General features: G+C 40.1%; 1 protein-coding gene across 4 annotated transcripts in view; it reads right to left on the bottom strand.

Moving 5' to 3' along the window:
• klhdc8b (kelch domain containing 8B) overlaps positions 1-25,423 on the bottom strand; it is a 147,058-nt gene that overhangs the window by 22,686 nt on the left and 98,949 nt on the right. For all 4 annotated transcript variants that reach the window (XR_011243257.1, XM_069527160.1, XM_020088991.2 and 1 more), the window contains exon 4: positions 20,726-20,950. Coding sequence is in view for 3 of the 4 variants with exons in the window: in XM_069527160.1 (XP_069383261.1) it covers positions 20,726-20,950 (225 nt within the window). In the remaining variant the exon portion in view is untranslated. The remainder of the gene's footprint in view (positions 1-20,725; positions 20,951-25,423) is intronic.

Here is a 25,423-nt window from a genome sequence, read left to right as displayed (position 1 = left end):
AGGTGGAGCACGAGACAGAGGAGAGTGAACACAAATCTTCAAACAAGAAAGCAAAGAACAATAAGCAGCTGCATTAGAAGAAGACGAAGAAGAGTCGAAGGCCTCACGGTTTTTACTGAAAACTTGAACCCTTTACCTCTTCTTACCTTACCCACTTCTCCCTTTCCCTTGTCTACCGCCCCGTCTTACCAATTTCTCTCCCACCCCTTACCCTTCACCTACTCCCCAAAACAAACCCTCTAACCCCCCACCCTCTGTGTGCTTTTGTAAGTAAAGTAATGTAAAATAAAAAAGCATCTTCCTGTGTACATAACTTTTTGAATACACACAGACAGAGGATTCATGGCTCTGATCAATTACTACACTATTACAGGGTTGGTGATGTCAATTCGACAATACATGTCAACATTTCATTGAAGTTTTTGCGTGACTCATTTTGGTGATGAAACAAATCTTAATGCTCTCAAAGATGTCTGGGTCGGCACGGTTCACTCTGAGAGGGACACAATATAAACACCATATACTGTAGATTTTAAGAACAGCTCCTTCTTTAATGGTCAAACTCCTGAATGCAATTAATCAAAGCTTGATTTAAATGTCCAATATGTAGCTTTAGCTACTAGGAGTCTCTCATTTAAAACAATAACCAAAGACCTAGTTTGATTACATTGTGTTCACTGATGATGTAATATGACGTTGTTTTCACCTTATGGAGCAAACAGCAATGAATAATCATCCTACATTACGAGTGACCAATACAAACAGTTGAAGGGACAGGATTAAGATCGATTAATCAAGTGATTGATTAGCTCAGACAAACATGAATCTGAACCCGCTCTCAGTCAGGTCGGCTGTTTAACACCAAGCATTGTTTTAGTCAGTGCTTGTTTGTCCAAACATGATTTGCACACACACACACACACACACACATACTAAGCAGTTTTTGAACGTACTCTGGCTCATAACATCTACAACGGATGATTTCCCAACACACTCCTTCTGGTTACAGATGCAGAACTTACACCACTGGGGAACTTTATTAGAAAGGCTCAATCGAACAATTTTATAAATGATGAAACTTTGCTTGAATCAAATCCCTTTTTGCAGTCCGGATAGAAATCTACTTGCAACACATCACCTTGATCACATGAAGGTGTCTGAGTCATATAGAGAGGTGGTGTATGTATGTTTTCTCACACACTGACCTGTCAAACAATCATGCTCACACACTGCCGCTCACAGGGCTTGACAAGCAGAAAGTGACCAAGAGACCGAGCCAACCATTCTCCAACTGAAAAGAGAAATATTCACATGCAGTATTTCTCACAGCCACTTGAAATTTTAAGAGGACAAATGAGCCACTTAGAGGAGGGGATACTGCCATTTGTCAGCACATATCATTAATTCAGCCTCTCTAGCCAACTACAAACTTGGGGATGGTTAATGAGCCGTCCATAATTTACTTTGGCCAACATTTCCCTTGTTCCTGTTGGAAAAACCGACTGCCTGAGCTGCACACACGGAGAGAGGTGCTTGCTCTCACACTGACTGTGGTGGTGAGCAGGAGCAGCTGAGTGACGTGTGGGGCTGATATCTGCCTGAAGGACTCAGCTGGAGGAGAGGGGGATGCGTTTATTTAAAGCTCCGAATCAATCCTCTTCCCTCTTCTGTTTCGCTCCCTCACAGACACCAGCACTTTACTCAGTCCACAATTTCACCTGTGCATACAAAGTAATTCATGCTACACACACACACACACACACACACACACACACACAGACACACACACAGACACACACAGACACACACACACAGTGGAAGGATATGGTTACATCCCACCTGACACCAGTTTCAAATGTCATCATTATGGAAATAGAGAAATGGAAAGATATTGGGAAGGTTATGGGATGTCATAGTCAGGTTTGTCATAGTTCACATTCTTATAAATGAAAATTTCAGGCAGACATCCAACACCTGCGTCACTAGTGATCTGAATTCACAAGCTCACTTAAACCACAAAAAACCCCTCCTTTTCCAATGATTGAGAATTCAAGATATATTCAATTTAAAGGTTCAGTGTGTAGAATTTAGTGACATCTAGAGGTGAGGTTGCATGTTGCACCCATTTTCTCCACATCTTTGAGGTGGAGAAACTATCCAGAGGTTTTAAAGATTGCATAATTGATGACTGCATCGAGTTGAGTAAAGATTTACCCAAGGCAGACTGTCGTATAGCTCTATATTTTTATGTATGATGTATATTAGCTGTGCCTCAAATTGTTCTTAAAAACTTTTGAGGATTTGCAAAAAGGTGCCATAGAAATAATGATTGTAATAAAATATCATTAAGTCTAGTTTGTACAATAAAATATATTTCCTTCTTCTAAAGTCCATTGATGAAAAAGTACAATCCAAACTGAAGTGAAAAATTAAACACAATCTGAAGGTGCAATTTCACATCTTAGAATGCAATATATTACCATGAAGATATTCCACACCACCCAGACACTTGTCTCAGCATGTGAATCATCACTGAGAGATCATCGCAGAATGAAGAGAAATGACCTTAATACTGTGTATCCTAAGTGTTGAAGAATTGAAGTTGATCACTGTCAGAAGGGGTTTGTTTTTCCTACACGCTCGACCTAGTTACTTCGAGGTCTTCAGTTTTTATAGCCCCACTGTGTGGTTCCCATATGGTTGAATGCATCTGCATCTGCTGGCTGACAATAATGATGAATCCTCAGCGATCTGTACAGGCAGGTAGGATGAGATTTCATCACAGTGATGTGAAAAAGATGCCGATTTGTCATTCAAGCATACTGAAGACAAAGTGAACAGTTAAACAGCCATATGCAAACTAGCTGTTACTTACGTAGGCTGTTTTCAGACATGACCTGTGGATAAAATCCAGAGATTAGCTATAGATTTTACCCAGAGTTTGTCTTTCACACGTGCACAACACAGCAGGGGGGTGTCCTCACTTTCACAACAGCATCAAATCACTGTGTGACTTTATAATAGGAGGTCAGGTATGCAAACAAGCAGTCAGACAACAGAAGGCCACAGAAGCATGGCTGCATTTTAAGTACAAAGGAATAATAATGCAATAATAGCAATTAGCCAGCCGTTAAGAATGGTAATCAGTGGGGAATAATGCAGAGGAATGCAGGCTTTTCTTAACAGTTTTTTTTTCTCCAATGTCCGCAGATTTTGTCTTGAACAATTTTTCTGAATATATTAGGCTTCAAAAATCCCATACATCAGTCTATGGTTGTCAGAAAAAAATCTATTTGGGTTTATTTATATTCATAAAACAACGTTAGCAAAGCACTCAAAGTAAATGTTCTAGCACATGGCCAGGGACCTGGCAAAAGTCTGCCAGTGACATCAAAATTGTCATCTGGTGGACTTTTGGCATCAGAAGATTGAGTACATCTCAGGCAACTCTGGTGACATTGCTCATCTTCATCAATTTTTTAAGCAGGTTAAAAAATGGCAGACATGACCCCTAAAATAGAAATGCAATGTGAAAAAACAGCAGTCCAGTGTATCACTAAAACTTTATATATATATATATATATATATATATATATATATATATATATATATATAAGCCTTATGAAAAGTAAAGATGTCAGTTTCAATCAATGATAAATGTTGACGATAAATTCTTCATTGCAGATAAACCAGTTAGGATAAAACAGTAAAGAGGTTACAGTGTAATAAATGCTGTAAATGATCAGCTCAACCATTAGGTTTGGAATAAAAAAAAGTGTGCCAGTTTTATAAAAGCCTTTTTGATATTACTTCCCTGAGGGACCAAGAAATGTAACAATATATTTTCCAATGCTTCACACTGGTAAATCCACCAGCCACTCCCCAGCTCTCGTGGGTCTCTTTAATGCTCTGTTGAATCACACATAACACGCTACTATAAAAAGTCTTGCTTGCTCTCTCCTCCCTTATCTAGGTTTTCTGCTGGAGCTGCCGGTGCAATATAAAGCCTTCAACAGTCTCTCTCCGTCTTTCTTTATCTGCCTCTCTGAAAGTGATTATTTTTCTCCTCTTATCAGATACTGGATTTGCATCTCGGACAGGCAGATCATTTCATCCACTCACAGAGCCTGACACACACACATACTCATAAATAAACACTCAGCCTGAGGCAGTTGCTGCAATGCAGGTTTCATGACTAGCAACCTTATCGATTATGAGGATCGATGCAGTAATCTGCATGCTTAACGAGGATTGAGAGGATGTGCCAAGTAATCAGGGGAAACAATACACCCAGCAGGACTTACAGAACTTCCTGTGAGTGCAGAGGAAAGAGAAAGTGTTGATTTGTGAATTACAGACAAACCCACGGTGGACAGCTACCCTTGAAAAGGAAGGACAAATGCCTGAGCTGAATGTGAGTCTGAGGGAATGAGGGAAGATATTACTCAGCTTACTTTGGATATGATCCTGGACATCTGTCTTATCCAGGAGGGCATTGAGCCAAATTCATGCTTCTGCATCAAAGCTAAGCCAGAGGTATGCTCACAGCCTAAGCACGGGGCCAAGCAGTCATAGTTGTATGTAGGTGAATGTGAGTAGTGCTGCAATTACACCGCTGAAAAACAAATGGCAGTAGAGTTTTTAAGCTGGTGTTAAGTGTCTTCCAGTTTCTGGTCCCCTTATTAACAAAATGTCTGTGGTCTCTGTTAACTTCAGAACTATAGCGACGGTTACTGAGTGGATCATGTTGGAGTTGGAGCTGATAGATGAAGAAGTGTAACGAAAATGGCAAAGAATCTGCAGGAAATGTGATGCGTAGATACATTTTGGGGGATGTGCACGTCAGGTTATGGCGTAGGGCTCTGCGTATGGTACACGTCTACGCGTAGGCTACTGTTGTAGCTTCAACGCAGAAGCATGAATTGGCCTTTAGGGGACAGCCCGAAAGAAGGATAAAGGGCAGGATACAAAAGCTGCATGTTTCAACTTGTCCCTTGGCCTTTCAGTAAAATATTCATGCTTAGTGGGTGATGTGGGCTTTAATCAGTACTTCATTTATACCATATCATGCTTTTTAAATGCGGATCTTCCCACAAATGCTAATTCCTCACCATATGTGCCTTCCTTTAAAATCCCATTGCTCATTTAATTGTGTGCAAGTGCACTGTGAATGACCTTCCACAGCACAGACATGAACAAATCCATCACTTAGCTGCTGTAAGCAAAACCACCCACTGAAAGCAGAGCCTGAACCAACACAAAACATCCATCTACAAATATCACATGCCTTGGTGCATATATACAGTATATATATATACAATGTAATGTGTAATCCTGGACTGTAAAAAGTTGGATCTGCAGCAGGTAGTGAGATGTTGGTACTTAACAGACTAAGAAAAGGAGGAAACATCTGAGAAATGAAATGCACAGATGAAAGAGGGGGAAAAAAATCTAAATGACATCGCCAACTAATTTCTGCAGCTTAAATTGTATTGATTTATGCAGTATTCAACCTTTTAATTGTCTGCATTGATGTGTTTCATGTGTTGCAAGTTGATATACACACAATGCCCACTGAGAGGAGAAATGCACAGTAGCCAATGATCTGTCAGTGGTTAGTAGTGGATGGAATTAATCCAAACCCAACTTTTCCTCAATGACTCCAGCTCTTAAAGAGAATCACAACTCTTTAGTTCATTGTCAAGTTTTGCTGGGAAAATATCTTTTGCGTTTACCAGACATGTTCACCTAAAAGGTTCATCTATTTATGCGTAAAGCCAACCCTGAAATACATTTAGGCTTCATACAGAAAAACTAAACTGCATTTTGTAGGAAACGTATTTGCAATCACAGCATGTTTCTATCAATACTGGAATAAACACCACCAATCATTTAATTCGGAACAAATCAAATGATTGGCTGGCGTACCTGTCTGTCACTAACTAAACCTGCCTGTCCTCTGCATAGGACCGCAGTCTTCACCAGCCGGGAAAGACATGCACCATGGAAGCAGAGATGATAGCCACAAGTTTGCGAGAAAAGTCGGCAGATGTCAGTCGTTGCATGTACGTATGTTTTGGTGGTGTATGAGAGGGCCAAAAGGGGGTGGGATGTATTGGTAACATATTATAACTCACTCTTGCTTTCATGAGGAAATGTTAATTGTCAAGTTGCAAATATGTTCATAATTAACATAGATAAAACATGCTTACATAGGTATTTATTATCCTCCATAATATCTGATAAATACCCACTGTTGTGGGTATTGTACTTATCTAACTGTTTCATTCAGAAAACGTTCACAGTGGCCTCAGACACAACATATATATTTACATTCAACAACATCTTTCCCTAGCCCCCAAACCTAACGAGTGGATGTTAGTGGACTGTGAGTATGAACCCTGATCTCTGGTGTGACAGTCGTCGACATTATCCACCGCAGTCACCACCTACTGTTGCTAGGCTTCTGTTGACAAATTTAGTGCCCCATGTTGACTCTAAACATGATTCAGCCAGCGATTACATTTCCACAAAAACATTAGTTGTACCAGTTTAGTTGTTCAGAAACATGACATCTAGTCAAGGTTGGTAAAGCAGATAATTAAACAGGGTTTTCAGATTACATTTTAATTGTTCCCAGGGGACCCTTTGTTACTACAACTTTATAGAATAGTAAGAATTAGAGATGAAAAAGAGTAGCTGCAGAGAAAGAGATGCATTTCCAAATGATGAACCTTATCTCAAAGATTAATGCAGTTCTGTATTGTGTTTTGCTCACATAGAAAAAACAAAAAAAAGGAGGAAGTATATTTTTCTTTAATGGTTGCACTGAGGGGTCAAGATCTACCAATAATCATCTGTCTATTATGAATCACACATGGCCTGTCTCTCATCCACTTTAACCTCCTGACTATTATTCATACAGCTTTGCACGGCAAGAGAAATCAAAAGATTGTTGGAAATATGTCTGGAGGATAAAGCCATGCAAAAATGTACACTTTTCAAAACAGCCAAAAATAGCCAGTATTGAGTATCCATACATCAAATCCTGAAAACAGTTACAGTAACAAAGAGAGGCCATGAGGGGGAGAGTGTAAACATGACAGTGATGATTCAGTGAGAGGAAAAACAAGTCTCTGGACGTCTGACAGCAGCTGACAGGTTTTGAGTCACCGCTCAGCACATCTGTGGTCTCCTCTCGTTCCCCTTGCGAGGAAGAGCATCACTTATTCGCACACCTGTAATTATTCCTCAGACAGCGATTTTATAGAAGGAGATGCTATCAGCAGGAAGCCTATCTGAAAGTCTACCCGATCACAGGATAATATCAGATTCAGCAGCGGCTGAATAACAAAAGTGGGGATGACAGCTGCTATTTTAAAGCCATCGTAGACTGTAATGAAAAAAAGGAGATGATATTCTGTCTTTTTACCTGTTTTAGACTCAATTTCATCTCACTGAGTGTTTCTGACGGTCTCTCACGTCAACTCTTGTATCTTGTTTTTCCTTCCCTCATTTCTCCTCCTTTATTTCAAAAACACGTTCACCAGGTAGTGTGACCACCATGATGTGGATGAAGGTGAATGAAGCTCAATTACTGTGTGAAAAACAACCATCAGAGTCCAGTTAAGGCCACACTCCACACCCATTAGCCTCTCAGCATGTGTGTGTGAGCATACAGGAGTGTACGCACACCTGAAGAAGTGAGATATGACACACTTACTGTGTGCGAGAACAACAGATCTGTGAATGTGTGTGTTCGTGCTTTGAAAGTGAAAATGTGGTTTCTTGGTGCAGGCGCGTACTGTGTGACTGCTCCAGCATTTTGGACTGGATTAAAGACAAAGTTGACCAAAACTGAGTATTTGTCACTTGAAGCGGTATCTAACCAGAACATAGCTTTGTTTTTTCTTTCCCAGTTTACTGCTGGGGTGAGTGGACAAGACAAAGAGTAATATTTAAGACTGAACTGCTCATCATCCCAGCCAATTAACCCAGAATGTTGGATGAGCAGTTATCCTTCTCTGACCAGTCGTGCACAATACGGCATAATACCTTACACATTATGTCACAAGGCTCTACCTCACAAGGTTTAGGTCATGGTTATCTCTCGTATCAATTACTGCAATGCCCCTCTGGCAGGCTGGCAGACCAGAACTGGTTCATTAGCATCAGGGTCCCAAGTGTAAACTAATCGTAATCAATGTTCACTGCATGTGTGTCAGAAGCTCAGCAAATAAACCAAATCCATCTGCATGGCTGGACACTACTAGATCTAAGTGAGAGATGTGTTTTGTTGTAACTTGGGCAATCTTGTACATTGAAAAATAAGTAGTCAGAGACAAAGGGTTTGTGTTAAATGCTTTGTCCTGCCACAGAGGAACAATTCATTCAGAAGGAAAAACAAAAAGAACAAGGTCTAAGAATGAGAACTGCTGTCTGAAATGCTAAAAGGAGCCTGGAGGAGGACTGATGATCTGGAGTAAACACGCACAGAGGACATACACCATGAGGCGAGATCACTTTACTCTGACAAGGTCATTTTTAAGAGCTGATGGAGTTCTCAGAGAAGAAAGCTCCATCATCTCATAGTCATTTTTTTTCTTCTTTGAATTGAGTTCCTGGGGCATTCGGGTACATCAAGTGTTTCTCTCTTGATAAACCTTGACTTTGTCTGACAGGTGATGTAATCCCTCTCTTGAGCCTTATTGTCAATAACTCAGGGTCATTATTTAAATTACATTCAGCAGAGAAATGGTGTGCTGGATAAGAGCTCTTTGTTACACATTTAATCCAAAGTCTAATACAAAATGCATTATACTCATTGCCAGTATCTCTGTCTTTATGAATACGTAACTAAACAGGCTGTCAAAAGCAAGTAGCTGCTGTTTTATGCCTCTGACATATAAAGCTGGATTTTTCTTTGCACTTGATCTAAGATGGGATTCATGTCACCAAGGTCACAAACGCTTTTCAGTGCTTAGAGGACCATGTTAACCTTAAAGTTTAAAGAGAAAATTACCTCACAATAGTCACAGTAATTATCTTTTCATGTCCCTAATCTTGGTGACGTGGTTCTTTAGCGATTATGAGTTGCTATGTTTGATTGGAGTAATGACAAGTTTAGATGTCAGCTCTTGATTAGGCACCTTATCCTCTTATACGCTGCATCCTGAGGTGTACAAGGTATATTACTGTAACAGCCCTGTATCCAGGAAATTATGTTCATATTGAACGATGTCACACCTTTAAATTTATGTCAACAACATGAACTACAAGGCAGGGAGTAAAAGTGAGGTGGATGTGCAGTAAATGTAAAGGTGTGAAGGTTGGGGTGATGAGTGGGTGGGTGACACATTGAAAATTGGGCTCCATTAGCCAGTTCTATTTGGATCCAGTTCCTGGGTGGCAAAATGCCCAGACTCTTTAAGCTCTGATGCTAATAAATCTCTTGTTATTTTTCAATTTCTCTCAATAATAGGTTTGTATTAGTGAAGACCATTGTGGAAAAGGTACTGTTGGAACATTTAAAATGAACAATGTCATTGATGGTAGATTATTACAGCTGTAGCTAATGTAATATTAATTGTGTTACAGCATCACTGAAAGTTTTGTCTGTCGGTTAATGTGCTCATTTTGTTGTTAAATATGAGGTCTTTTTGGGATTACGTTCATGTTCAATAGCAACATTTTAAAGTTGTTGTTTTATAATATCTGCACATGTCATCTATGGTACATTTAAGGTTAGGGAAAGATCAAGTTCAATGTGTCCAATGCAGACATGGATACTAGAGATGTGCTGATTGGCTGTGACGTTATCCTAATCTCATCCACCCCTCACCTACCCGAAGGAATTCTTTTCTCCAATTAAGAGAACTGCCTGAACATTCCAAGAATAAAATAACATCCACTGTGCCAGGATGCCTCCGCCTCACCTCAATGATGCACCTGGTTGCACTGAATGAGCGCTCACTCGCAGCACTAATGACTTCACCAATTGGCCTATTTCACTAACCCAAACCCATCCGCTATTAATCAGAAATAAACATTTTTATGACCATAAAAAACAACCTGAGGATCTACCACGAGTGCGTAGATGCAACAATCCATGCATCACTAATGGACACTGAATAATAGCATCACCTAACTTTTTTCCGTTGCTCCCATCATAATTACACAGCTTTTGGAAGGAATGGCTTTAATAACTGTGTAAGAGTCTGTCTAAAAGTGTTTTGCATAATACTAATCAATACCTGGCGAACCCCAACCCCTTATTTTTTATAGCCCAGTATTAAAAAAATAATTTAACAACGTAATTTACATCTAATTAACTAGCAGAGACTTGTGGAATCATCCAATACCAGCTGTCTTGGTTTTGGATTTGCCTTTTTATGAATCCATAGAGAAGTGGCTGTTTGTATACTTGTCAGTGTCTTGTATTAAAAAGCATATCGCCTTGAGGACTTCTGACTTAGTACAGCGCAAACATAATTAAACATGGTGATCCTCAAGGAGGTTGTCATAATTTTAGCATTCATTAACATTGCAGAAAATGCCACAGTGGAAGCAACTCCATTATTCTTAAAAACTTTCTGCCAGTGTTTCTGTTTACTGCTGACCTTAATTCACACCCGTACGTACGGCTCCCACTGATCGTGTGCTTGATTGCATTTGTTGACAAGCAGCATTCATTTCTGAGGACACACCATTATTCCAGGGACACAGGATGCACGGGGGATCTATTACGCACCCATAAGAACTTAATTAAAAAAATGTATATCGTTGAGTGTTCCAGCTTTGAGTGTACCATAAGCTGGTGCATATACGACGTCTTCTGTGGATGGCTTGTGATGGAGGAAACCTTTTTCTCAGGCTGCTAAACATATGGCACTGCATAATTAATCTATTTTCCTTTACCCCCTCCCCCACTCCCCATCCACATCTCACTCTTTTCCCCCTGAGATGCTCAAATACATTTGACCACAGCTGGGAATCGAGGAAGCTTTGTAATACACACATGGCCGCAAAGACACACACACACACACACACACACACACTATCACCAGCACTCTCATGGGACAATTTATATGCTTCCTGTTACAGCATGTCTTAGTCAATAATAGTCTGAATTGTAATCCCGTCTCTTAATCACACAGATATGATATTCTACAGTGAAACAGCTTCATACTTGTCATATTTACAGTTGCCTGCAGCAGCCGTCAGTTAGGGGATCATTTGAATATGCATATATATATATAATTACCATATAGCCATTGTGTTCATTAGCATACTAATGTGGCAGTCTCACATGCCTGCCGTGCTGCAAGGTGAGTGAGAAGCGTAGCAGGAAAACAAATAACCCCGGCAACCAGTTGCATTTCACCACTACAATCAGCTGAACAGGCTCTGGAAAGGCCACTTTTGCATGATGAAACTGATTATCAGCATCAGTCAAGAGGGGGAAGATGATTGTAAGAAGGTGAAGACAGGTGCAGTGAACAGAAAGCAGGTCACCAGTTTTGGATTCACAAGCTAAACCTTTGGTGTCCTTGCTGCTGATCGGTCGTGAACCTAAAGGGTGAGAAATACTGTACGTGTGACTGAAGCAGAGCCACTGAGGACAGCGGGAAGAAAAACCCTCAGATAAGACAGAGAGTGAGAAAAAGTAGGGACCTTTTTAAAGCCGAGAGGCCTGGGGAGTTGGATGGGGAGGAGAATGTGAGAGGACGTGGACAGTGTGAATGGACAGGATGAGAGAGCAAAAAGATGAAAAGATGTATGGCTCTGGAGACACTGGCAGACTTTATGAAAAGCCTGCTGCTCTTCAAAATTCACCCAATTAAACATATAATGGATAAGACTCACTAGGGCAGGCCACCGACCCATCGTGCACACTAATTGTCAAATGCTAGTTTGTAATCATAGCTAAGCTTTGGATGTATCTGCTTCTGAGACCCTGTTGCTTAGTGCTCCACATATAAAAGGTTACAATGTGACTTTCTCTTTAACTTTTCCAAAACCAAAAATAGAGAAGCAAAAGGTTGGGACTATTCATGCCGAGCACAGGGTCTATTAGTCTGGCCCACAATTTTCAACCATCCAGCAGCAGCTGTTAGTGTCTATGTTCCTGAACAAAAAAAGAAAACAGCCTGGGATGCTCTATACAAAGGGAGGCACTGCATATCACAAACAGTATACATGTATAAATTACTAATATTCAAGGATGAAAATGTTAATCCTGGATGACCCTGTCAGACAAACAAAAACAGCATTGCTGCCATTATCTTGTCACCACTCTTTATCATCCACTCACTGCTGAAATGACAAGGGGTATGACGTGTTTACATTAGAATCAGCCACTTTGTTGGGATTGTGGATTTTAGGCTAATTATCTGGTGCACATTGTGCTGCTAGCATGGTTTAAGTGTGTTTCCCTGCCCCTACGCTGCCTCTCTCCTGCAGCGTGTGCTGCTGTCTGGGCGTGACCTCAGGTTTCTGCTTCTCTGTTGACCTTTATCTCAACCCGAAAATGAAATCATTCATACATACACCGTCTTCAAATTATTGTAGTGCTCTACTCTTGTGTTTGGTGTTATACACTTTGAATCCCTTTCCTGTTTGTTTCCTGACACCATTTCTACACAGGTAGTGACTCCTCTTCAACATAGTCCACCATGTTGCACCACCATGTTTCAACAGAGGCCCAAAATGTAGAAACCAATACAGGCACTAAAGAGGGCCTGAACGTCTCCAGATATTCTCCTACAGATTTGAAAGTGGAGGGGTTAAGGGAGGAGTATTCATGTGGTTGGAATTTGCAACCTAACCACTAGATGTCCTAAAACCAAACACACTGAACCTTTAATTAGTAGAAAGATTATCTCAATAAATAACAAAAACAGTTTGTCAGTAAGTCAAAGCACTTCAGCCTGTTTCTCTTTGTATTGAACTCTAATACCTCTTTTACACCAAATTCATCACAACCTGCATAAAAGGCAATGGAGTCCTTTCTTATTGTCAGTAGAAAAGTTTTCCTGTCGTCTTTTTTCCGCTGATAAACACCTGTGTTCTGCAGAGTCTTTTGACCTGCGAGTGAATGCTGATTAAATCCATTCCCACTGCAAACAAAAGCCACATGTTAGTGGGTTTTTTGACCAGTGGAAAAGGAGCTAAACACAGTGATTGTTACTGGTTTATTGACCCCAAAAGAAGCTGCATTCTCTTAAAAAAGTGAGAATGACTAAGGTGCTACAGCTTTCCTGGCTTTGTTAACTTGGAGCTACTGTATCTTCACACAGAAATGACTCACACTGAACCACAGAACATCCATTCACCCTGCAGCCCACTTTGCTTTTCACCAGCCCTGAATACTAATGTGGGGAACATTTAAATGCAAATTACCATGATTAAAACATTTGAGAGACAGTACAAAAATGAACAGGTAATGATCCTGCTCATTACTGGAAAAGGACCAGAGGGTTATAAAATCTATTAAAGAGCATAATCACACAACAGCTCTCGTTCACACTCAAATGTAAATGATTGTCCTGTGGGTAAACTTGGCCAAACATTCCTGAGCCTTTAAATCAAACTGTGTGAGGTTAATCTACTTGTAGGTTTTGCCCTTCATATCTTTTTAATTTCCTTGTTTCTATTCTTGTTCTATCTTCTCTCTCTCTCTGTTTCACCAAGGGTGTCGTCAGGGAGGGGGGGGTGAGGTGAGTGTCAGAAGCCTCAGGAGGACTCTGCATATGAATATGCTGCTGTTATTGTTGTTGCTTTGATGGCTCCATGTTACATTCGCTTGTATCTCCGCTCCTGTGATCTGTACGCTCTGCGTGTCGATCATAGCGCCGCCGTCAACCCTGGTTACAGAGCTCCCCCTCCCTCCCGCTAAAGGGAGCGACAGAAATAAAGCATTAAATCCCAAGCAACAACACCAAAGATCCAGGAGATGATTAGTCACACACACTGAAACACACCCAAGAAAAAAGCCCCACAGAAACCGTGGACACATACACACAGAGCTGGCAAATACAGCCGAACAATAAAACAACCACTGAGGGCTCGACTTTTGTTTTGATGCTTATGAGCATATACATGAATTGTCAATACTCTCATAAGCTCCACGTCAAACACATGCAACTATACAACATGTTCAGTGTTTACTGTGTTTCAGTGACGACTTTTATCTGGAGGACATCTTGGTATAATCTAAACACATAACAAGAAGTCAAGAACCATATCCGTATCACCTCTGTGTCAGGTTTCATCATCCGTGTTAGAGCTCCATGGTTCTTTGTTTAACGCTTACTTTATTCTAAACATAGTGTATTTTTTGTGATGGGGGCTATGACCACATTCCCATATCCCAATAGAGGTATTCCATATCCAGATGACCACACATTTCCTTGTATCACTCAGGCCTTTTCTCATCTGTGTAAATTGGGCCCATGTCTTTGCAGATGATAAATTATAGTAGCAGCTGTTATCCCTTTCCATCTTCCTGATTCTTTGCCATTTGTCGTGTTGTTGGAAAAAGCCTGTTATAATGCCTAACTCAGAGGTTTCTTTTGAGCATGGGGCTGTAATTCTGTAACTCTTATTTCTAGGTTGACATTTTTGAGATTTGTGACTTTAAGTTCCCAGTATGGTTCAGTTAGAGCATCTACATTCTATAACCTGGTAAATGCCCATGTCTTTCAAACTCCATGCAACTGGTTTGAAATGCAAGTTTTTGGTTAAAATTGTGTAGTCTCTGAGTCAGAGCCAAGAATTAACCTTATGACATCATCTTGGTTGCTTAGGGTGTCTTTATACCTGAAAAGTCCAGACCAGGCAATGTTAACATTTGATGCAGTTAAGGTTTGCTTCATATTGCAATATAGGGAATGGAGTAAGTTTTGCATGACAAATATATGTCCTGTCATTATAGCCTTATGGGCCTCCGGTCTCCATACAGGTGTATTTATACTTGACGAGCTGAGGTGCAGATCAAACAAGGTAGTTGTGAAAGTGCCCGTACTCAGGTTTGAGAACAAGTACCCAAAATGTCACTGTTTTTATTTCACTGTCATCCCAATTAAAAGGAAATAAACCCTTTTGTGTAAATTGTTTGGTTTTATTATCATTTGAATCATTTAAATGAATAATTCAATGTTGAGTTTTTTTTACTTGTTATCTTCATATTGTAAACTTAGTCTCACGCTTACACATGAGGGATTTTTTCAACAATAGGAAGCACGTAGATAACACTGTCATGAAGGTACTAGACAAATAAAGATGATGGTGATGATGATGCAGTGCAACAATGCTGCGTTCACACCTAAACTAGAACACAGCCCTTGTTGTATTCATTTTGTCAGTTCTCCAGTCTGGGCTCTTTTTCAAAGGTGAGATGAGGATAAGGTCTGATCGCTGGAAAAAAGGCCATTATCCTTCAAAGCCAAGCACATTAAAAGGGGATTCACAGAGGCAAAGGGATAAATCAAATATTATATTCAAGCTGACAGACACGGGGAGCTGTGAAAGGATGCATTGTGCTAAATGTTAATTCTTGCCTGGTAGACAGTGATATGCTAACATGCTGACATTTTTATTCATTTGTTTATTCTTATTTTTGTGCCGATATTTTGATGAAAGTGATCAGCGAGCTTTCAAATGGAACTCTCATGGTTTTGATGTGGCAAGTTGTTTACACAGTGTGTTTGCTAATGTCAGCATCTACGAGCCACATATACTAATAATATAGCATTCTAGCAGTCGAGGAATATAATGCAGTGAATGAAAATGTGAGAGGGAAAAGAATTTCAACCTTTTTTTCTGCGACATATTATATAATTACAAAGGAAAATTACAATATATGTACTTATTATCTAATTAAAAACTCTCAAGGACTTCCCCATTTCTTCAAATGTCAGCAAACACAATTGTTGAACCTGCAGCTTCCAGCTTGGTTTTGTAGGGACTCCCCATGCACCAATATGTACTCCACTATCACTCACAAGCCAGCAAGTAGCAAATGTAATAAGCAACCTACCATGTTTCAACCTCAACAATCTCTAACAATGAATTAATTGTGTCTGTATGTGTAACCTTGCAGACAGGGAACAGGGACTGCAGAATACAGAATATTCCTCTTCTCTACTACATCACCTTTTCTTTATATGAATGACCAAATCCCTGTGGGGTTTCTGAGACAGTCCAAAAAACCTACATTTGCATAGAGTAGAACATTTCCTACTTTTCCATAATCCTTTGGGGAGGTGACTCACTCATCACACAGAAAATGACATGGACCAAAATTCACATCACACCTCATCCCACAGCGCCACGTCAGCAGAAGGCCAGGTACAGGAGAGAGTGAGACATTTCCAGTCCAGTGGTGCTCTGTAATCTTGGTGCCAAGTGACTGTGTTTTGCGCCACCCACCACCTGTCTGCTTGGAGCAGGGCACAGTCACACCTGTCATCTTGGACATATTTCACTTGAACTGGACAAGGCACAATCAAACCCTGATTTATTTTTTCCAACTGACAGATCACACAGAGGAAACAATTTTGTTCCCATAATTCCACCAATCTAATAAAGTAATAGGTGATTCTTACCCGTTAGCCGTGAGTTTAAAGCAGAGGAGAGCAGACAATTTGATTGGTCATAATTAACACACATGCTATGATGTACGGTGGCCCTGAGAGCTCAATGCACTGCAACACATTCAGGGCAAATAAAAAACACACTGCAAATCCCCATAACACAACCAAATACTTAGAACACAACCAAATACTCAAGGGGACACTAAAAATAGATGAACATTGTGTGGGAACTCTTGTTGTTTCCATGGTTTGTGACTTGTGAAGCTACTATTCTGAAATCCTTCAGTTTTTTTTAATTAAGTGAATAAATGCTTATTTTATCATTGTGGTCGTATGATTCAGATATATTGCAGATGCTGTTAACCTAGTCTTAGATTTTTGCTTTATTAACCTGCCAATTCAAGCAATCTGACAAAATACACTAAATGAATTGAAAAACAGGCTGATACATGTTTTATAACTAGCCAACATGATGTTAAAGATCCAGTGTGTAAATTTTCGGCGAAAGGGAACTATTGGCCGAAATTTAATGTAGAATAATCCTCATGATGTTTTCACTAATTTGTTTCATCTAAATTGTATGAATTGTAGTTTTCTTTACCCTAAAAAAGGCCCTTTATATTTAAATACTTTATATTTACATCGAGGGGGTCCTCTCTACGAAGGCTGCCATGTTTTTGACATTAGTCCAGACTAGACAAACTAAACACCAACTTCAAGTGCTCCAGTTGTGTTCATCAGTAGTTTTTCCTGGAAACACTTCTGTTGGATTTTTTTTGCTTGTGTTGAGAGAATCTGGTTGTGTTTCGAGGATTCAGTTGTGTTTTGAGGATCTGCGTGGGTTTTCCATTTCTCCTATTTACTGTCAAATTGATGAAGATGTTTTCTCCGTTTTTGTCTGCACATGTTTTCATAAATTGAGTGTGAGCTCTGAGGGCCACTGTCATCATAATATCTTCTTTCAGACTCTACCCCTCAGCACCACCGGCTCCTCTGACCAGAAAAATTACCCAAACTGTGCTGGCATGTCCTTGAATATGTTGCACTTTACTACACTTCAATACTGTGGCTCTTGATTCATGAAAGAAACCCAGAACCTTGAGTTAGTGACTAAATGAAAAGAAGTGTTGACAGATTAGTCAATGCTAAAACAAATTACTTGCTGTCGCCCTGGTAATGAAGTGTTGAACCCTCGTGACTCATCAGATGGTCTGTTGTCGGCTTTGTGTCTAGTGTCATTTACTCTCTCTTCATGCTTTCAGGGTTTTTCTTAACGTCCAAATACAGTTTCCTTTACTTTCTGCAACTCATAAACACCACTCAGCCAGAACTAAATCACGACTCATTCCACAGAGCTTTGGGCAACGGTCATCTATGTGTCTATGGTGCTATGACTCATCACGCTTTCAGCACGTGTGTTGAGATGTTCCTTCACTGAATTTAACCACAAGATTGAAAAGCCCCTGTGAAGCTTGGTTAGATTAAAGATACCGGAGACACTGTGTCACAGTTGTGTAAGTTAAAACAAACAACTGCTGTTTTCCATTTATCCATCATTCATACTTGACTTTCATCTTGAAGTGTGCGCTCAGTGAATTTTCCTGCGTGCCCACACACTAGAAACGTGAGTAGGCCTGCTGGAAAATGTTATTACTAATTGTTACTCATGTAATCAACTGTACTTTTTGTGTGTTTTTCAAAGCTAATGTGTGAAAGCGTTTCCAAAATTTCAAACTCCGGGTGAGAATCATGGCAGGTTCTTCACTTCTCATTGTGCTGATGGAAATTAAAGAAATTAACTGAACAGAAAAGGAATTAAAATGCCAGTGTGAGTGACTGTAAAAGGCCTGAGATGAGAACAACATTACAGCCTCCCAACTGTGTTCCATTATTATTGTATTATTGTGATATCATGTTTATTATTATTATTATGATATGTTTCTGGTGCACTCTTACATTGCAGATTACACTGTATGACACAGTTGTTATGAGTCCCATGTCTATCGTGCTTTTGTTTGCCGATGTTCACGCTGCCAACATTTAAACCCTCCACCATCACACTAAAGGCCTCAGTGCTGATTTACCAACAGCCCACTTACTTGGTTAAATAAAAGTTAAACCATAATAATCCCCTAAATTTACTTCAAATCCACAGCATCCAAGTGGATCAGTCTCGAAAGATTAAACTCTTTTAAAAAACATCTGAAATATGGGATATGTATCTGATTCTTGTTAATAACAGACATAATAACAGACTTATATATGAGGGAGGCACACTGCTCTGTTTTTATGGTGCTTAAATGGGATTTGGCACTGATGTTAAAACAGAAGAAATAAATAGCGGACTAATGAAAGCTTATCATAGCTCAAATCGTACTGTTGTCAAGGTAATGATTTAGATTTGGGTGCTAATCCTTCACAGTGCAGCAAAATGTGGCTGTAAAATCAAAGTTATGGATATTGTATTTTCAGCACCTGTTTGCTTTGTTTCTATATCAGAGCACACGTTATCAGCCACATTTGTTCAGTGGAAGTTATGTGGCAACGTTTCACATGAGCCATAACTTGTCAGCAGTGTGAGCAACTATTTGTTTTTGCAGCGACAGCCTTCTCTGTCAGCATCTTCATCAGCTTTGATATGACCTGACTCGACTAACGCATAATCTTCCTATATTTGGGCTGGATTATGAGCATGAACAGATCGTGTTCTCGCTCTATTCAAAGTGCTGCAGGGTGGTACACAGAGAGACACCAAACAGACAAGTTATTTATGGCTGCATTAAGGCAGCTTCTCTCTTCCCATGCATCCAAATCAATCAAACTAAAACCAAATACATAAATTACCCCAAATTACATTATAAAGGAATGATGAATCACACACTCTTAAATCTAATGGGAAACATGTCATTGTTATTTGTGCCTTCATCATTAAAATGCTCTTATTTATTGATTATATCCAATTAGAAAAATGTTCTATTTCCACATCAGAAATATGTATGAGCTGTCTTTATGTGACTTACTGATTCATAAGCTTTGGTGATGCACTTTGTTTCTGCATTGTCTGAAATTCTATTGATTAGCAAAAGACCGGCAGAGAATAAGACACAGCACTGGACTATCAAAGTCAGATCAGTCACTTGTAGGGAGACACTATGGGGAATCAAGCAGTAAAATGTAATTTATGAAATAGAACCCCCTGCACAGTGTTAGATAATGAAATAATTTATAATTATAACCCGGCCTGTGGAACTCAACTGATATTAAGCCTCTGTCACGCCCTCTGCTCTGGCCTCCTCTGATTGTGTGCTCTGGGTACAGGAGTAGGATCCTGCCACCAATCATCTCAATCAACTGTGCTTTAAATACCAAGCTGCAGCTCCATCACATACACAGCTGCACAGTTAGTCACGCTCTAGCTGCTTCTTTACTTTTTCTTTGTTGGTGTCTTTTATGTGTATGGCTCTTCTTTATCATCCTGAGATATTTGTTTTGTTGTTTTCAGTTTTGCTTCCATAGTGTGTTAGAAACGTCATCACAACGTCATCACACAACATCGCAGTGCCCACTCACTCGTGGTGAATCCTGTGGAGGATCTCCTGCTGTGTTCTCACATCGGCACATTCTGACATTCTCCAGAGTTTTCACTGGGGGCTGGGAAACTCTGGTGAAGTCCGGAGCCTCTATTGGACATTTGTGTTCTAACAGCCCCTCCAGAGAAGGTCAGGAGATTATCTGGAGTTCAGTGCATGTCTGAAATCAGTTCATAACACCAACACGACAACATCCAAACTGTCTGAGTTAGGAGACATTTAGAACTACTACCTGTATCGCAGGTCTTAGTCTTGATGACCACTCAAAACTTTACGGTACAGTTTGTTTTGCCTTTCACTCACACATTCATACAGTGCATCTATGTTCAAAGCACTTTTCTCTATGAGTTGCAGTTTTTGGGGTTCAGTATCTTGCCCGAGGACACTTTGGCATGTGGAATGGAATGGGGAAGGCAGGGATTGACCCACCGAGTGTTTAATGACCCAGGTAACTAAGCTGACTATTCAGGTAGTCATATAGATATGGCCTAATAGTGACAAGCAAATCTTACCATCTTAAAAGTTAGGTCCATGACTTACCTTGATCCAGGTCATACTCCTCCATGGTGCTGACAAAGTGAGGTCTGGAGTAGAAGTTGTGAGGCCCCGGTTGTTGGAGACCCCCCAGGCTGAAGAGGCTCCGCTCATTGGTGGTGCAGCAGGAAAAGGCTCTCCTGCTCGGGATGCAGGGGTAGCGTGTCCAGCTCTTCATCTCCAGGTCGAAGGCCTCCAACGCCGTCACTGGCATCTTTCCCTGACGACCACCTGAGGGGAAGGCAGGAACAATTTATGTCTCTGGCTATAAATATATATATTCACTGATTCTACTGTTAACACCTACTGAGAATGTGCAGTGCATCAATGTTTAAATCTTTTTGATTTGCCAAATGCACACAATCATACATGGAATACATTTCCAGGAATATAGATCTCGCAAAAACATTTATTTCCTGATTTTTTTCCATTGTATTTATTGTTTTCCCTGCTTCTTTTCATTGCTTTTTAAACCCTCGTTCCTGTCACAAAGTTTCAGTGGCATTTACGTGACGTCTGGCAAGCACGCCGACTAGCACTGGGACCACATTTCATTTTGGATTGAAAACAGAACACAACAGAAGCATGCTCCCCAAGGATGCCCGCAAGTTGTTTACTTTCACAACTGATAACCTTGTGCAATGCAACTACAAGGGCAAAGGCATAGTGGTGAGGACACTGGGCAGTAAGGGTGTCAATGATGGAGAGGGAGAGGAGAGGTTGCGCACAGCACTGGACCACGTGAGATGGGTGCTGAGGGTGAAAAGGAGGACAAAGACGGGGGAGGAAGGATACACGAGGGAGAAGGGGAGGAGCAGGAAAGGAAGCAGAGAGAGAGGGGATAAGAAGAGCAAAACACAGAACCAAATAAAGGGAATAGAAGATTTGAAAATGAGTGAATGACACAGAGACATTGTGCATGAGCAACATAGGGAGGAGAGGAGAATGTGGAGGAGTGTGAGAGGAAAGTGAAAGAGGGTCAGCAGGAGTGGGTAGGGTGGCACAGAGATCGATAGCAACAGCGAGACAAAGAGTCGAAGTGAGTGGGAAGCATCAGAGTCAGAGAGGCGTGAGAGAAAGAAGGACGGTGTGAGCCATTGATTACGGTCAAATATGTTGTGTATGGTTTTAGTTTTTGTAAGATTGGGTAATCTGTATTCATATTTGAGTTTTACAGTGATACCACATTGTTACAGACGCATTGTTGACAGTTTTGTAAAATAAAGCAACTGTAATGCTTATATACCAGAGAGAGTGCAATGTCAAAATTGGTGGGGCGGGGCAACGTGCCTTCAGTCTGTGGACTGAGTTGAACACGCCCTCTTCTACGTTCTCAGATAATCTACACATGCAGTCAGAAACGGGGTCAAACCGCAGGTAAAAAAAGTAATAACACAACGTTCGTTTTGTTGATGTAATGCTTAATGTTGAGCTTAATTACAGAGCATTTATTCTGAGGAGTTGTTAAGATATTGTGGGTTGCTTAACAAGAGCGCTGAAATAGCTCAACATGTACTGTACAAAAACATATTGGTTAAGTAAATCATTCAAACGTGTATATAAACCACACATGAACAGTCATAAAAGCAAATTCAGTTTCATTTTGTGAACAACATTGACTATAAAATCTCTATTTAAGATAAACCAGGTAGGATGAACACAAAGGTTTCTTTCTTCACTTTGCACCATAGACTAAGAAGCTCTGCACACAAACAATAGAAAGTGACGGTATATTGTAGAACTGTTTGAGGAGGACTCACTAATGACAAGGAATAATTCTGAAGTAGCTCCAGAGCTTTAACACAGGACAAGAGAACAGAACATTTCTAGCAGGAAGGTTTAGAACAGGCACTGCAGTAATATGTTTAGATAAGGATGGTGGTTATTAGTTACGGATATAAAAGTTTTGTTTGTTCAGGACAAGTTTTTTTTTTTTTTTTCTACCAGCAATTAATGAACACAATTTCCTATGAGTCTTAGATGTTTGTGTGCTACACATAATGAGAGCTGAGGCCACAGCCAGCTCAGACACGTCTGTAACAACAGCAGGACAGAGACGACTGAACGCTGTTTTTGTTTTCAGACAGCACAGACTCGAAAGCTGAAACAGTGATTCAGAAGAATGCCTTGGTGAGTTTGTTGGGTATGAACCAAACCAAGTTATGATGGAACTATCTGTGCTGCTGTTATAGTGGGTTTTTTCTTGGTCCCTTGAAGTTTAAAGGCTGTGTTTATGCCATCGAAGTCAGGGATTTGATTATAATTAGCAGTGTCCTCAATTCTGAGGAGTACAGATAGATGCTAATCCATCATGCACTTACATCAGGGAGGTGTCAGATCGCTCCCACATCCACTCAGACACATGATAACGAGCCCAATTACAAAGTCAGAGTCCTAAAGAACCATCTGCAGTGAAGAGAACAAGGAGTCCTCCAACAGGGCCTCAGAGAACTGAAGCTGTTTAAAGGGGTAATTGAGTTTTTCATCTGTTTACTGCCCTTTGTGTGAAACTGGATGATAACTGATTTTGTTATACCAAAAGGATATTTGATATTGATTAATAATTCAAGGTATCAGTCTGAAAGCCTCCTGATTTTGTTCCCAGCTAAAGCTTACGTAAATGTTAAAGATGTAATATTTATATTTTCTCCGCATACAATAAGATATTAAAGCTGAGTGTGTAGTTTTGCTTAACAACCCTGACACTGCCGTGAAAACAATGATTCAAATTGTGTATGTACACACACACACACACACTATTTTCAAGATGAGGAAGTTTGAAGCCTGATGAGTTGCGTCATGTGCCATAAAGTCTGGTGTTGACTGGGAAGCTAAATCAGTCATGCATTGATCCAAATGTGCTGAATGAATACAACATTGTTCTGTTTACTCACTGCACATAACTGTGTGCAATGTGATAAGACTCGCTGTATTCGTGTGTGTTTGTGTGTTGTATACGTGTGGATGCTATGTAGATTAGCCATCCCTCTCCGTGCCATGCACTGTCAGGCATCATTTGCTCCAAACACACCAGTACAAACTGTTGTCTTGTTGGTCTGCAGAGAAGCTACAGATGCTGTTTTCTGCAAGATCTCATCATATTATAGACAATGTGTTGTTGTGTGTTTATTTAAGGTTTAGAACAACACACTTAATGTGTCTGTATGGGTGTACACATAAAACTACTTTAAAAAGCTGTTTATAGATAGAATGTGTTTTTATGTCTATGAGAGGAATAGATTGGTGTCTCCAAACCAGGAGATGTTCGCAGATGATGGAACTTTTAACAGAAGTTATAATTTAGTAAAAATAAATGTTGCACATATTGAATAATTGATCATTCACCACTTAAATGTCAAAGTCTTTTCAGATGAATGACAGCAGGCCTTTAAATTGCACCGTGCTGAAAGTTCACAGACAGCAGTGCAAATGTTAGGGTGGCATTACCACTCAGGTCATGAGCAGCAGTACTGACATACAGCTTGTGGAAGTGCTGTATGGAAATTTTTATTCTTGAAATGCCAGTGTAGTCTTAGGTATGGTTGAATTTAATGGCCTGTCAGGGTTTTCCAGCTAAGACACATTTCTAAATGTTAAAACACTGGTAAAGTACAGGAAAGTGTGTTCATATACATATATTTTTATGTTTTTTTAAACAGGTAAATACACAAAAACCATCCATCTTCTTAAATTCTGAATTTGACAAACTGTTTGGTTGATGAGTATTACCAATTGGTCATTTCTTCCCTGTCCAGAATCTGTCCACTTTAAACATAACATGTTGTCTTGTTTTCTGTGTTACAGACATATTGTCATGTTGATGTGAGGGTGCAGTGCACAAACTTCAGGCCTGATCTCATGGCAGGGCTTTAGCATCTCACAACATAGTTTTTTAGAATTTAATTACAATAATCATAGAAAAATTATAATTAATGTTAACATCTAACCCATAGCTCCAAACCATGCGTTTTGAGAATCATTATGTAGATCTATGATTTTACTGTAATTTCCTCTTTTGATATGAAAGTATTGACCAGAGCAGCTTTTAGGCAAAGACCACTTAAAAAATTTGGATTGAAAATGTGAGAACAATTGTTATCAACATCCACTTTAAGTATTCAAAGTTAAACATATTCATTATGCAGCTAAATGTTCCTGTTAGTTGTATAATTTTATACATTATATAATTAGATTTTTCCCCTGTTCCAGGCACAGTCTCACAGCATGGCGTTTCACAGTGGGAGATGGAGAGGTGCATTGGTGTAGCATCAGCAGCAATGCGGACATTGGACTGGCTGAGCTGCAGAGAAAAGCTTTCGATTTACCAGTAATTCTAGGTCCTGGACTCTCACTTAAGATATTGAGCTTTGAGTAGTGAGGGTGGCCCTCAGCGTTAGAAGACAGGGTGGGAAGTTAGGACAGCTCGGAGTAGTATGTCAAAAGGAGCAAATTGAAGAGGTTCAGATATTTTTTCAGGATGCCTCCCAACACCTTCATCTGGAGGTTTTCTGTGTGCGCTCCAAAGTGGGAGACACTCTGGTGTCGATTCCCCAGGAGGAGCCAGAAAGGATTGATAAGATGTCTGACACCCTGCAGCTTACCCTGTTGCCACCACTATGTGATACTGGATGAGTGGAAGACGTATGGATGGATCTTGTTGCGGGTTAAGGACAGAGGATGTTGGTCCTTGTTTAGCCCCATGAG

Source organism: Paralichthys olivaceus, chromosome 6 (genome assembly GCF_024713975.1).
Source record: "Paralichthys olivaceus isolate ysfri-2021 chromosome 6, ASM2471397v2, whole genome shotgun sequence".
Taxonomy (NCBI): Eukaryota; Metazoa; Chordata; class Actinopteri; order Pleuronectiformes; family Paralichthyidae; genus Paralichthys; species Paralichthys olivaceus.
Note: the sequence above shows the minus strand (reverse complement) of the source record. Positions and strands in the feature narration are given on the sequence as shown.